At 42.2% G+C, this 14551-nt stretch overlaps 1 protein-coding gene across 8 annotated transcripts in view; it reads left to right on the top strand.

The window, feature by feature from the left end:
• The window catches only part of LOC117760392 (discs large homolog 1-like protein), a 98440-nt gene that overhangs the window by 63502 nt on the left and 20387 nt on the right, over nucleotides 1-14551 (top strand). For 7 of the 8 annotated variants that reach the window (XM_034583386.1, XM_034583387.1, XM_034583388.1 and 4 more), the window contains 7 exons: nucleotides 1071-1195; nucleotides 2411-2580; nucleotides 2925-3061; nucleotides 3703-3847; nucleotides 4221-4353; nucleotides 6664-6820; nucleotides 7390-7492. In XM_034583386.1, the coding sequence (XP_034439277.1) occupies nucleotides 1071-1195; nucleotides 2411-2580; nucleotides 2925-3061; nucleotides 3703-3847; nucleotides 4221-4353; nucleotides 6664-6820; nucleotides 7390-7492 (970 nt within the window). Of the gene's footprint in view, nucleotides 1-1070; nucleotides 1196-2410; nucleotides 2581-2924; nucleotides 3062-3702; nucleotides 3848-4220; nucleotides 4354-6663; nucleotides 6821-7389; nucleotides 7493-14551 lie in introns of those variants that run through there. The other variant, XM_034583394.1, reaches the window with a different exon arrangement.

A 14551-nucleotide genomic window follows, 5' to 3' on the forward strand; every position in this document is an offset into this window, starting at 1 on the left:
ACCTCACAGGAGGAAAAACTTATTTTCTTTTATACATTTCTGCAAAACAAATATAATCTTTTGCACGTAAAGCATAAAGTAGATGTATAAAGGCAGAGAGATACAACTCCCTCTTCTCCCTCCCTCTCATCTTTCTGTTCTTTGCTTCACGCAGTCCCATCACTGGTCCGACTCCGCTGACCCTCTTTCCCCGTCCTCTCTCATCCCTCCTTCCCCACCTCTCTCTCCCGATCCTCTTCCCCCTCCTCTCTCATTATATTCCCCTCTCCTCTCGCCCCGAGGCTGTCTCTCCGCCCGTCTCCCTCTCTCACTCTATTCTCCTGTGACCTGGTTCTGTCTGCTTGACTGGATCTGCTTTAAAGACACTATGGACGTACACGCAAACACAGGCACAGACATTACACACACATTTAAAGCCTTATACCCGGTGACAGAGCACGAGAGAGCGAGAGGAAACGTGGACAGAGTCATGGCTGCCGTCAGGTGACCTGTTCAATGTATGGAGCTGATCTTATTATATACCTGGAGAGCGTCATGCTTATTACATGAAGAGAAAAGCTGGTTGATATTAAAAAGTAGTTTGGACATGAACAACATGGAGGAGATGCTTCCCTCTGATTTGTTTGTACACAGTATTTTAAATGTAGTTTGGTGATGTGGCGATGATTTGTGAGATTTTGGCAACAGGAGCTGTTAATCCCGAGGAAAGATTATAACGGCGTCGTTTTCATTTTTGTTGTGTAACTAGTGTGTCTGGGTGGGATTTACATCATTTATATGCAACTTTGTTTGTTGCTAAAAAAGGCAGAATATTAAACAATTTGTTTGCTTTAGATTAAGATTAATAAGAAACTCGCCGATATTGTCATAAATCATTAAGTCTTCTTTCTCCAGAAATAATCTTTTGAAACTAGTCTTGATAATCAGATGTTTATTTTTCTTCATTAAAACTCACTCTGTGTGTGTGTGTGTGTGTGTGTGTGTGTGTGTGTGTGTGTGTGTGTGTGTGTGTGTGTGTGTGTGTGTGTGTGTGTGTGTGTGTGTGTGTGTGTGTGTGTGTGTGTGTGCAGGGTAACTCAGGCCTCGGGTTCAGTATCGCAGGAGGGACCGATAACCCCCACATCGGAGAAGACCCCTCCATCTTCATCACCAAGATTATACCTGGAGGGGCCGCGGCTCAGAATGGACGACTCAGGTATAATCACACATTCTCGTGAAATACGACGGCTCACATTATTTCCCCGGAGACACATCTCATTCCAAAATGTGCCAAAAGTTCAAAGTACCTGGTGTTTGTTAGTTAGTTTCAACGATTACACAAAAACTGCTAAACTGATTTCCATGAAATATTGTCATGGAAATCAGTTTAGTAGTTTTTTGAAGCGGATCCACATAAACCGATGGATCCAGGATTTAGTTTCACTTTCTTTAACATGACAAAATAGATCAAAACCAAGTTGTAACCCCTTGAATTAAACTCAGTGCAAGAAAATGATGATGGTGACATATATGCAATGATCAAAGTTTGGATTTCGGACCTGAGCCAGGACCTGAGCCAGGACCTGTCACACATGTAATCAGGGAAAGCAAGCGAGTCAGAGACATGGTTATACACAAACTCATTGCATCTTACACTAACTGCATCGGGTCGGGTTTGGAAATAAAACAGAGTTCCTGTCGGATTCAGGTCGAGCTTGGTTGGTTTTCTCTCATGTTCAGATGTGTTCTGACAGAAACATGCAGCCTGAGCTTCACTACGACATGTATTTGAATTGACAGCCTTCAATTTTGGAAAAAACTTGTCATTGCAAATTGGATCAGTATCAGTCAAGTTAACTTTTGCACGCTACAAAAACAGCAAAAATCACATCTGGGCAATTAGTTTCACTTCATAGTCATCGGTTTGCAGTCATGAGTTTAATGTCGTAGCACATTATTGAAATCAGGCAGCAGTTCTGTCGTCGCCTTGAGACATCAAAGACGATCAAACGATGCTGCACGGAAACAATAAACTGAACGTTTCTAATATTTTTCTCACTCTTCAGTTTCTGTGACCAGCACTGAAATGTAACGTCTCGCCCTCCACAGACGTTTTACAGCCACTGGTCACAGAGAAGCTCTTGATTCATGAACAGCAGATGTCAGGTTGAACCAGACGTTTCCACTGAATGAGTCTTCACCTCACTTCACTGTAGTGGCCACGCAACCAGAGTCAATGAAGCGTTTTAACAGCAGTTAGACATCAGTGGAAAACCTTCTCCTTAACTGAACCTTAACAATAAACCTCTGCTGTACATTTCTACCCTATGTTCCAGTTTGAGAGTGAGCGACAGTAACATTTGCATTTCTCCATCGTTTATCTCCACGTGCAATTCAAATGACATCTTTCCTGCTTCTGACTGACGTGCAGGGTGAACGACTGCATAGTGCGAGTGAACGAGGCCGACGTCAGGGAGGTGACCCACAGCGGGGCTGTGGAGGCGCTGAAGGATGCAGGAGGTCTCGTCCGACTGTGCATCCGACGCAGGAGGAGCCTCACTGAGAGAATCCTGGATATCAAGCTGGTCAAAGGGCCGAAAGGTCAGTAAACACAGCATGAGCAGTATAGTACAACTGTGAGATATTGTATTCTGGCACATTATGTTTTTAATCAAAATATTGCTGACGTTCAGCTTTAAGAGACGATGAGGGAACTCAAACATTAACTGTGAAAATCTAGATCTAGGTACAACTCTGGGACTTTTGTGTAGAAGTCGAAAAGTTGTCGCAGCGTAGTTAACATGATTTGTTTTTGCCCGAGAGAACGATCGAATATGTTCCACTATTACAGATTAACTTAGCACGTGACCCTCAGGACGTCACGTCACTGAAGTGAATGCAAATATCTATCAAAATGATTCAAAGTGTGATGTGTCCTGTGACAGGTTTAGGATTCAGCATAGCAGGTGGAGTTGGAAACCAACATGTGCCGGGCGACAACAGCATCTACGTGACGAAGGTCATCGAGGGAGGAGCTGCACACAAAGACGGACGGCTACAGATCGGGGACAAACTTGTGGCTGTAAGAATCAAACTTTTTTATATTTGGCCTTTCCTCTTTGCACATGTGTAACGGTACACAACTCTGTACATCACTATCTGCAGCAGGTGGAAATGAAAATACAAAGCATTACAGAAGATGTTTGCTTCGACTCTCAGATGAGACCATGAATTCAGGTGTGTTAGTTCCAAGTAGATCATGAATAATGTCCCTTAACATCTTCAACAGCACCAAATACTTCATGCAATTAATAGTTTTATTAAATTCAATCATTTTAGTAACACCAAATATTAATATATAAAACCAGACGTGTAATATTTTCGAATGAATCCTTCTTGTTTTTACTTTAAAATGAGGACTGAGCAGAAAGACAAGGTGTGTCATCTTCATTAATCCACTTTTTTTTATATAATCTTATATGTAAAGAAGGAAGTATTAAGTATTACCTGTCAGGAAGCTGTCTTCTAAGAACAGATTAAGTATCTCAGAGAAGGACAGAGTCTGTTAAAGGTGAAATCAGTGTAGAAGTAAATCCAGCATGAAAACAACTTCCTCTTCATCAAATCAATGTCCAGCCTCAGTGTTGTGTGTGTGTGTGTTGTCTGTGTGTTGTCTGTGTGTTCAGTCTGTGTCTAACACAGTGTGTGTGTGTGTGTCTCCAGGTGAACAGCTCCTGTTTGGAGGAGGTATCTCACGAGGAGGCGGTGGCTGCCCTCAAGTCGACTCCTGACGTCGTGTACCTCCGTGTGGCCAAACACACCTCGCTTTTTATCAACGACAACTTCCCTCCGCCTGACGTCACCAACTGTACGTACACACACTCACACACACTCACACACTCACACTCACACACACACCCACAGCTTTCAGTACAATACTTTGCTCATAGTTAATTGCATAACGTGGGTTTGCATCTAAAGCAACTTGCAGTGATAACTTTCTACGACAAAAGCACAATAGGCAACAAAACCCACAAACACCATTGTCCCTATTGTCTACTGGGTTTATTGTTGTATCAGGAAACGAGTACAGGAGACTGCCATCATCACAACTCAACTAAATTTAATCATATTTCTGAGAACCTCAAAATTCACTTTACCTTTTACTGATTCCCTTGAAATAATTTTTATGTTCGAACGTAAAATATAATAATGAATTATTCTTGTTTGTGTCCCTCCAGCGTACTCCCCACATCAAGACAACCACATAAGCCCTTACATGAGCGGCAGTCAGTCTGTGAGCCCGGCTCCGTTAACCACTCCCAGATACTCGCCGCTGCCCAGGGCCATGACCGGAGACGACGAGATCCCCAGGTGAGAGATCACACAAACACAAACACAAAGACACAACACAACACAACACAACACAAACACAAACACAAACACAAACACAAACACAAACACAAACACAAACACAAACACACATGTGGCATCAATAAGGGAATTCTGCCGCTTCTTCTTCGCTTTACTAAAATCAGTGTAAATCCAGCCGTTCCTGTGTGTGTGTGTGTGTGTGTGTGTGTGTGTGTGTGTGTGTGTGTGTGTGTGTGTGTGTGTGTGTGTGTGTGTTTGGCAGTAAAAGGCAAATGGCAGTGTACATATTTTGTCTCCGGAATCAGGCCACATGTGTACACACGCACAGACACACACGCATGCAGATTCTCGTTGCCGCTCTTCTGTCTTTAATCCATTTTAATGGACGGATTACAGCCTATCACGGCCCTCGTCACTCAACTGGCATCCCCGTGGTTACCAGAATATGACTCATTTCGTCATCGACCTTCGGGCCAATCGGTGCGCTTTGTTTCTAATAAATCTGATAAGCCTCAGGCCGACTGCAGGATGGTCACTTTGACGTCTGTCATTCTCGTCTCTCCGCTTCTTTTCCTTCTCTACTTTCATCCCTCGCTACATCACGTCTGATTAGTTAGTCCTGGAGGTTTATGGGTTTCAACGATTGTCCAATTAGGTGATCCCAATTTCAGGACCACCTGGTTTCTCCAGTTTCAGGCTTTTACGATGAGCGACGCACTGATTTATTATTTTCTCTCTCTGCGCTGATTCCCAGAACCTTAACCCAGAGTCTCTGCCAAACCAGATTACCAAACCAAAACCAGAGCACTCTTCTCCCCAAATTCAATATCTGTTGACCTCACGGCGTGGAACTCATTGGACTGAATTTCTGTGTTAGGTAATATGACTTAAACTGTGGCGCAGACAGACCGTGAGACTTCAGCAATCTTAGTTCGCTGCAGAGCTCACTGTGCGACATTGGATCTAATCAACTTGGTTTGATGTGGTTTGACTGTAGAAGGTTAAAACATCTCCTGAATCACAGGCTCCATCGATACAGGAGCAACGCGTCATCAGCGTGCGTCATCCGTCTGAGCCGCCTCAGTGAAGCGAGACTCGAGTCCTTCATCGCAGTCGACATATTCATGTGTGTGGAAAAGATTAGGAAAAGAGGCGTCATTCATTCAGTGCATTATTTCATGCTGTGTTCTTATTGGTTGGTGAGAGGACGTGTAGTAGACGTGTAACAGCCACATCATCAGCTGATCGTCCTTCATTTCTGTTACTGTCACAGTTTTTTCTTTGGTCACCAAAATATCAGCGTGTTTCTGTCACGTTGGTAATTTTTTGTCAAATTCACAATGTAAACCCACTTTAAATGACTGTATCTAGATACATTCACTGAAATTAATGTAAATAATATAACTTATATGAGTACTACCACTACCATCCAACCTTTAAATTTAATCGAGCTGCAGCTAATTTCACAGGCTTATAGATATCAGTCCTCTTAATACGTCATACTTTTAAAATCAAGATCCATAAATTAATCCCTGGGAATTCTGTGAAAATATAAAAAAAACATCCCATCTCGCAATTTTAAAGAAAGTAAAAAAATACTTATGACTACTTCCCTCCATCCTTCAACAGAGTTCTGTGGTAAATTGTCCAGTAATTTGTGCTTAATGTTGCGAACAAACTAACAAACAAAGTGGTGAAAAGGTAACATTGTTTAGTGCTTTCATGCTAAGTGAAGAGTATCATTCAGGTCCAGTTTGCTTCGCTGCAGGACAGACCAGTTTCCCAGCTCTGTCTTTAGCATGTGTCTGTGTTTCTTGTCGATCTCCAGCCTGTGAGCTCGTTTCCTGCTGATTCGCTAAAGAGTCAAACCATTAATTTAAAAACAGACTGAGTCAGCAGCAGCGTGTCGTTAGCACAGAGACACGAACCGTGGTGCTTGAACAAAACAGACGCAATGCAACACTGACATCTGCTGTTCACCGAGGGGAATGATTTCCCCCCCGAGATGAACTGGTATTCACCACATTACAGGCTCATGTCACAGCTGTTACACATCCAGAAAACATTTAAATCTACTTTTTTGTTTATTTCTTTATAATTTGAGATGGTATCATTTCTGGATCTCTTCTCTCTATGCTCCTTATAACTGAATGTGGTTAAGAAAGTTTAATTTCAGCTTGACAGTATCAACTGTCTGAGTCGTAACTGATTGTATGTTTCGTTAAAAAAATTAAAATCATGCTCTAATTGGTATAAATGTTAGATACCATCTTTTATGGTTTTACAGTGTATGTTTGATTTGTCTTTCAGAGAACCCAGACGGGTGGTGCTGCAGCGAGGGACCACGGGTCTCGGCTTCAACATCGTGGGCGGAGAGGACGGCGAGGGAATCTTCATCTCCTTCATTCTGGCCGGAGGTCCGGCCGATCTGTGTGGGGAGCTGCGGAAGGGAGACCGCATCCTGTCGGTATGAGCTAACGCCTCATAAAGTCAACACCACTACTGTCACCATTACTTTTATTAATAACTGGGCCTCTGCCGTTATTGCTGCGGAGATTATACCGCGTCAGCCAGGGAGTCGTTCTGTGAGTTTATGTTGTGTTAATGTCTCTGTACATTATTGATGCAGAGTCACATTAACAGAAATCTTTGCAGAAACTTTGATTCACAGCGTCTGCAACAGTTTAAACTGGTGAACCCAGTCAGTCACCACTAAAGGCTGATGGTAAATGTGTGTGTTATTAACCCCCCGTCGCCCAAAAGTGAAAAATGGATTTAATCTTCCCCAGACTCTGACAATCCCTGCTGAACTGTTATGTATTAATATATGCAAGTACTGACATGGAAGGATTCTATGCATTAAACAAGGCTGCACAAAGTACACGTGCACACACACACACACATGTGACTGGTCACCTGTGAGTTATCGACCCACTGAGACGTACAGCGTCCCTAATGCTGTTCTCCTCTCACTATACATTTATTGCTATCGATCCAGCGTGGGCGCTAACGCTTTCTGTCCGTGTTGGTGTGTAGGTGAACGGCGTGGACCTGTCCAGTGCGACACACGAGCAGGCGGCTGCGGCGCTGAAGAACGCGGGACAGACCGTTACCATAGTAGCGCAGTACAGACCAGAGGGTGAGTACTGCAGACTTATACAGCATATTTTCATCTATCTGTTATAGATCTGACAATATATGAGTGAAATACTCAGGTTTTTTGTGTGGTGGAAATGTCGGTGTGTCAAGAAAATGAGACAAATATGAATTTCTTTGGATATTTGATGATGATTTTGGCAGTTTACAGTGATAGTGGAATATGTGAGGAAGCTCAAAAGTATTAAAAAGGTTGTAGCTACGGAAAAAAAGCTGTTTGTGGGCAAAGAAAATAATAAAACCAACATAAATCAGTATTTTAGTTGTGAAGCAGTGATGACATGTAGCTTTTTTTATCAGGTGTTGTTATTCTACTCTATTACGTTGTTGGAAGTCCAGTGTTTTGAATATTTGCAGGATAGTGATTAATGGAAGCATTGAAAATCACGTGCAACATGCTGAGACATATAAATATTCATACTGTACATTCATACTCACATGTACACGTACACAAACCACAGCTGGGTTCAGACATGCTATGAAGTCTGGACATGTTTGTGAGAACACAAACGTCCAAGTCACTTTGGTCATTTTCCGTAACTTTTCCTGCTACTCGGAAAGTAGTACTCAAAAGTACCCAAAGTAGTGAAGTGTCAGAGTGAGAATACAGCAGGAAAATGAGCTTGTTGATAACAATTTTAACTGGGATGGACAAGACAAGATGTCAACTTGGAAAGATGACATGAGTTGAAGGCTTTTGGTTACAAGTGCCAATATGTGCTGTAAACATGCATCATGTCCTGCCTCCCGTCAAAATGGTCCATACATTTTCCTGATGTTGTGAAAGCATCACACCCACCTTTCTATTTCTGATACTCCCCCTCAAAGCAAACCATTGTTATCACAAACTCACCTAATGCCTCCACAGCAACCAATGAAAACCACAAAAGCCTTAAATAGCTCCTAAATCTATCAATGTCTCAAATCCCTATAGGTCCCTATATAAATCTAATTGGTCCTCACATAGACAGAAATACATACAAGTACACACACATACACACGCAAACAACACAAACAACACACACACAGACTAGGTGTCAGAGTGAGGTTTCCCAACAAGCACCATCCTGGATGTTTTGTCTACTGGGAGTGACGGGAAAGGCCGTAACCTAGGAAACCAGGTTATAACTGCTGATTGGCTCGGCTAATGGGATGGTGGGGGACCTGAGTGTAGCACTTACAGTAACCCCCCCCCCCCCCCCACCACCACCACCACCACCACACACACACACACACACACACACACTTGCAGACTGTTAAACAACATCAGGTCACCTGGTCTCAGATTTCGCTTCAGAAAATGTGTCTGCAGGGAGGTGTGTGTGTGTGTGTGTGTGTGTGTGTGTGTGTGTGTGTGTGTCCATGTATTATTCAGTCAGGGAGCTGGTCTCTAACTGTGTTATTTGAGAGCGGATGAGTGAACAGTATGATCCACTGGCTCACATGTGCTTTAAATAAGAAAAAACCACAACATCAATTCAGTTTCTAGCCTTTGAAAATAATTTCCAGAACCTCCTGTTTATGTAATTATATGTTGAGGTAATGCTGGAGTTAAAATGCTAGAACATAATGAAGTTCCTCCGCAGCCACAGTATGCAAATGTGAGGGAAGCTCATAAGGACCTAATCCATACATCACACTGGAAACCATGATGAATGGATTATGAATTCTGAAAGGTCATACTGACATGATATATGGATTATGATTTCTAATTTCAGGAGAGAGAGTGAGATTAAATTTAAATCCTGATATCCGATACTGATACTGATATAGGATATTGCTCCGTTATGTGGTGGGTATTTATAACACTAGAGCGGATCTAGAGGAGCACTCTATTCATTTCGACTGTTTATATCTCTGTGTTTTTATTACATCATACGTCAGCGCTGCACATTTTGCCAGGACAGATTTAAAGGTTTACTCTTTAGGTGATGCTGGACTATTATGTCTTATTTACTCATAAATAGTGATTCAGTAAATTCAAATATGTATTTATATGTTACAGCTAAATGTTACTTTACACATAAAGGAATGATCCTAATCTCTTTCACACGTACGGTTTATTAATTAAGCACTGGTTTCAGATCAGTACTCTCTCTCAACAACAAATATGACAAAATCGAATGATTTGTGTGTCTGTAAATCCATTCATTTCCAAATATGCAATAAATCTGTGACTTATTTAATTTACAGTAATCATCTGCAACATTTTGACAGGAAGGAAACTTCTCTCTTCAGCTCTGTGACAGATTCATAAGTGCAATGTGCTGGTGAAAATTAACAGTTAGTACCATGTCGATCTTTCCTGTAAAAAGAAAAGAGCTACGTGCTTTTTACTTACAAATTTAACACCTTATCTATTGTGGCAGAAACTGGTACATGTGAATTTCCTTCTGTGGTAGTTTTCACATCAGTCAAGTATTATTTTTAACTATTTGAACATAGTGTCTGAACGTCAACACCGGTTCAGAGTGAATAAGAAAAGTTGTGTTAAACTTTTGTCTGAGATCTGAGTGTAATCAGGATGTCATCAGGCTTTTTTGTCAGTAGTCAGGACACAGGACACAGCACAGTGAATATGTTACTTATATCCTACAGTTGACTTCTTCGGCCTAAGAGAGAATGTGTAGAGAGCACAGATGTTGTGTACAGCTGTGTGAACACACTCTGGATGGAATGATGATGATGATCCTGTGTCAGTGGCTGAGGTTGTATTTGGTTGCTGCCTCTGGGTAAAAAACAGTTTTCACCAGAGTTTGTCTGTTGTAAAGAGCCTCGTAGGATCAGCACCATGGACAGCGACCGACACACTTACATGTAAAAAATCTCTTAAAAATCTAATCCTGCAGTTTACGTGTGTGTGTGTGTGTGTGTGTGTGTGTGTGTGTGTGTGTGTGTGTGTGTGTGTGTGTGTGTGTGTGTGTGTGTATCGTGACTCTCCTACAGACCACATTAGTGACTGTTGAATGGACTCTATATCAGACCTTCTGTCCACGCTGAGCTTTGGTCAGCACTGTGCATGTGTCTTTCTGTGTGTGAGTGTGTGTCCATGTTTGTCCCCTTCCTGTGGCTACGGCGTGCAGTGACCAGCAGTGCTCCCTGTGTCTCATGAAACACTTCCTGCCAACAAGAAAAGGAACTCATAATAACCTCCACCAGGGGAGGAGAAGTGTTTGTGTGTTGCTGTGTGTGTGTGTGGTCTTGGTATTATACGGTATTACTATGTTAATAATAAGTCATATGTTGGGGAGTTGTCCTTCTAATAGGGACAGAAAACTAACCCAGCATAATGTAAACCATTAAATGTTAAGGAAAACATGTTTACGGTTTGCTTGAGGTGTGTGTGTGCGTGTGTGTGTTTGTGTGTGTCCAGGTCTCCCCCTGTTATTTGAATTAAATATGGCGCCCACTGTGGCCAAACGCAGCACAGATCTGAACACCTTATGGTGTGTGTGTGTGTGTGTGTGTGTGTGTGTGTGTGTGTGTGTGTGTGTGTGTGTGTGTGTGTGTGTGTGTGTGTGTGTGTGTGTGTGTGTGTGTGTGTGGTGCAGTGACAGGTGACAGGGTTGGTTTAAGCTGATGCAGCAGATATAGATCTGTGTTTATTTGCAGTGGAGCAGATGGAAAGTGTTCGTCTGTGAAAAGTCGTCATGCTGTTGATGCAGCGTCTCTCTTCACGTTTCAGGCTATTTTCAGCCAGTTTTATATGTCAGACCTGTGGCTACAATATGTCATGTGACTGGATTTCATCCTACAACTCCCCACTGTGTGATTTATTTTGGAATAAGTCAAATTTTTGCGGTGTATTAGAGGCACATTATTAGCACATATAATAAAAAATGTGTTAATCATGAGAATCATGAAAAAATACATTGTCTTTAATATTATCTACTCAACTATAAGGTCAACCCTGTAAATACTCACTGCTTTTTGTGATTATAATGCAGTGTTTGCAACTTTAACCTCAAGAAATACCAATAATTCTTGTATTTATAAATCACTTTTCAATCAAAATGCACAAAGAGGAAGATTATAAAACACATGCGAGGATGAAGGAACTTTAAAACATAGCAGTTCTCTATCTTAATGCAGCAAACCCAGAGACATCATGTCTTTTATTCCATACTTTCCTCTTTTCTCTCAAAACCTGGAGCCCACAACTCGAACCAGCAGCTCTGTTGCAGTCTGATATGTCTTAGAAGGTATTTTAGCCACAGTCCACTGGCCTCAAGCAGAGAGACGGCGCTAAAGAGGTCTGGTGACCTGAAGAGATTATATTTTTAAACGTGTAGACTTCAACTTCCCTGACTCCGGCAACATCTCCTCGGGACATGTATTACATTTAGCTGGAGTGAAGTGTTTCAGCTTGAACTCAGAATCTCAGGGCTCCAGTTCAGGTTAAACAGAAAAAATACCTGGACATGCATCGGAAAACCAAAAATGTCCTAATACTGTGTGATGTCCTGCAGCGCCTGAGGTTTCCTGATGTGCGACTGGTAAACGCCTGAAGCTTGACAGCAGTATTAGTCAGTAGGATTACACATAACCGTCACACACACACACACACACACACACACACAACACACACAAAACAACACACACACAGAGGCGTGTCTGTCAGCAGTAATACTGAGGTGATGCAGGGAGGATTATCGTCACTTCTCTTAGCCTGCTTATTACACATTGTGTGTTAGTGTGTGTGTGTTAGTGTGTGTGTTAGTGTGTCGTGCAGCGGTTGTTAAGCAGGATTAACGGCTCCGTCTCTGGGCTCTCAGACTATAAATTGTGGGAGTTTCTACCAAACACACACTCAGTGGGCTGCTCTCTTTTCTTTTCCCACTTCATTTTATTGCTCTTATTTTTCCGTCTCCGCCACCTGTCAGCCCCCGCTCGGCTCCCCGGTCCTGCTGGTGTCTCCGGTAATGGTCTGACTCATCGCCCACAGACTGGGATTTGGGGGATTTGAGGCGTCACTTGAAACGAGATGGGGACTGATTAGAGATGTGCAGCGTGTCACCTCGTACTGTCACGCTCTGAGTTTTATTAGCTGCCAGAGGTGAAACACATTCCTGCAGCTTTGACATTCAAACTTGAATTCACTCGTTAAAATTTGAATATTCCTTTTATCGTTTTCCACCTTTAACAGAACAATTCTTCTCTCCTCTCATCTCCTCTGCAATCAGTAAATCAAAACCACTATAGATTACTGTACTGGATCAGATGAGCCTCTAACAGCACGACTATTTTTAGAGCCTGAACCGTCTGTAGGTTCTTCTACACGGATATAAAAGACTCACAGAGCTTTTTATTATTCCAGCTGATCAGACACAGGATTTTGATAACATCTTTTCCCTATGTTCGTCATGTACATAGAAATAAATAGACAAAAATGCTCTAAAGTAAAAGTAAAAACACCACATTAACTTTCCTACTTCAGTAAAAGCAAACAAGTACTCGCTTTTAAATATACTTTGAGTAATTAAAAGTAACTCTCAGATGGTCTGCTACATTACTGTATGGGGACGGGTTTCTGCGTCTTCACGGCTGGAGTAAAAGTAAAAAATATCTCAAAATAAATCGACTGAAGTGAAAAGTAAATGTACTTTGTTACATCCGACTAATCTTAGAAACAAGTTTGGCCCATGAATTTCTTGGACATTTTAATTCATATCCTACTGGACAGTGTGAACATCTTTATGTGTCGTAACTGGAAAGTGTTATATTCCAGAAAACCTGTTTGTATTGTTCTTAATTGATCATCATTGTTAACATCATTCATATTTAATTAATTGTATTGAGGTTTATTGCTCTTTGTTGTTTATAGTTATTCTCAGCTTGAGTGAGAATAGAGGACCTGAGAGGAAAATACTGGTGCAATGCATACAATATCAGGTTTTCTTTTGGATCACACCAAAGCTGCACAATGCAGAAAAGGTCTCTGACAGCTGCTGAATGGAGAAACAATACTCCTCTAGAGAGAGGAGGAGAGGGGAGGGGAGGAGGAGAGAGGAGGAGGAGGAGGAGAGGAAACGAGAGGAGAGGAGAGGTAAATGAGGAAACAAGGGAATATAAGCCCCAGAGCCATTAGTCTCTGTCATCACCCCTCCCCCACCTCTTCCTCTCTGTTTCCTCTCCTCCTCTTCTCTTCTCCCTTCTCCATCGCTCTCTCTGTTATGTCTTTTTCTCTCTCTCTCTCTCTCTCTCTCTCTCTCTCTCTCTCTCTCTCTCTCTCTCTCTCTCTCTCTCTCTCTCTCTCTCCTTGTTAATCTGATAACGCTGCGTCGAGATGATATGTGATGACAGAGGCAGTTTGATGCTGATCATGTGAAACTTATACGGCTGTTTCAGTGTTATCACTCGTAGGGAGTCGTCAGCCCAGAGAGAGAGAGAGAGAGAGAGAGAGAGAGAGAGAGAGAGAGAGAGAGAGAGAGAGAGAGAGAGACGGGAGCAGAGAAAGAGAGAGAGAGAGAGAGAGAGAGAGAGAGAGAGAGAGAGAGAGAGAGAGAGAGAGAGAGAGAGAGAGAGAGAGAGACGGGAGCAGAGAAAGAGAGAGAGAGAGAGAGAGAGAGAGAGAGAGAAATTTGAGCAAAACCAAGTTGTATTTATTTCATTTGTACAAGGTTTTTTAATTATTGCAACTAGGCAGAGACAAGCTGAAGAAAGAGAGATGGAGAGAAGAGACACAAACATAAACCATGTAGAGCAGAAATAGTTTAAACTCCTTCATACTTATGAAGACATCTGCAACTGTCTTAATTTTTACTAGAATTAATAGAAAATCCATGATTTGGGCTTTTTATAAACGATTTGTTAATATCAATGTGTGTGTGTGTGTGTGGCATGTTAGACCAACTCCCTGGGCCAAAGTAGGGCAGGAGAGCCTGGCATTGACTCAGCTTCCTGCATGAGTGACCTGAGGAAACAGTGTGTGTGTGCGTGTGTGTGTGTGTGTGTGTGTGTGTGTGTGTGTGTGTGTGTGTGTGTGTGTGTGTGTCTCCGCCCTAGAGCGAGCTGCTGTCAAACAGAGGGAGGAGCAAATGAA

Source organism: Hippoglossus hippoglossus, chromosome 4, assembly GCF_009819705.1.
Source record: "Hippoglossus hippoglossus isolate fHipHip1 chromosome 4, fHipHip1.pri, whole genome shotgun sequence".
Lineage (NCBI taxonomy): Eukaryota > Metazoa > Chordata > Actinopteri > Pleuronectiformes > Pleuronectidae > Hippoglossus > Hippoglossus hippoglossus.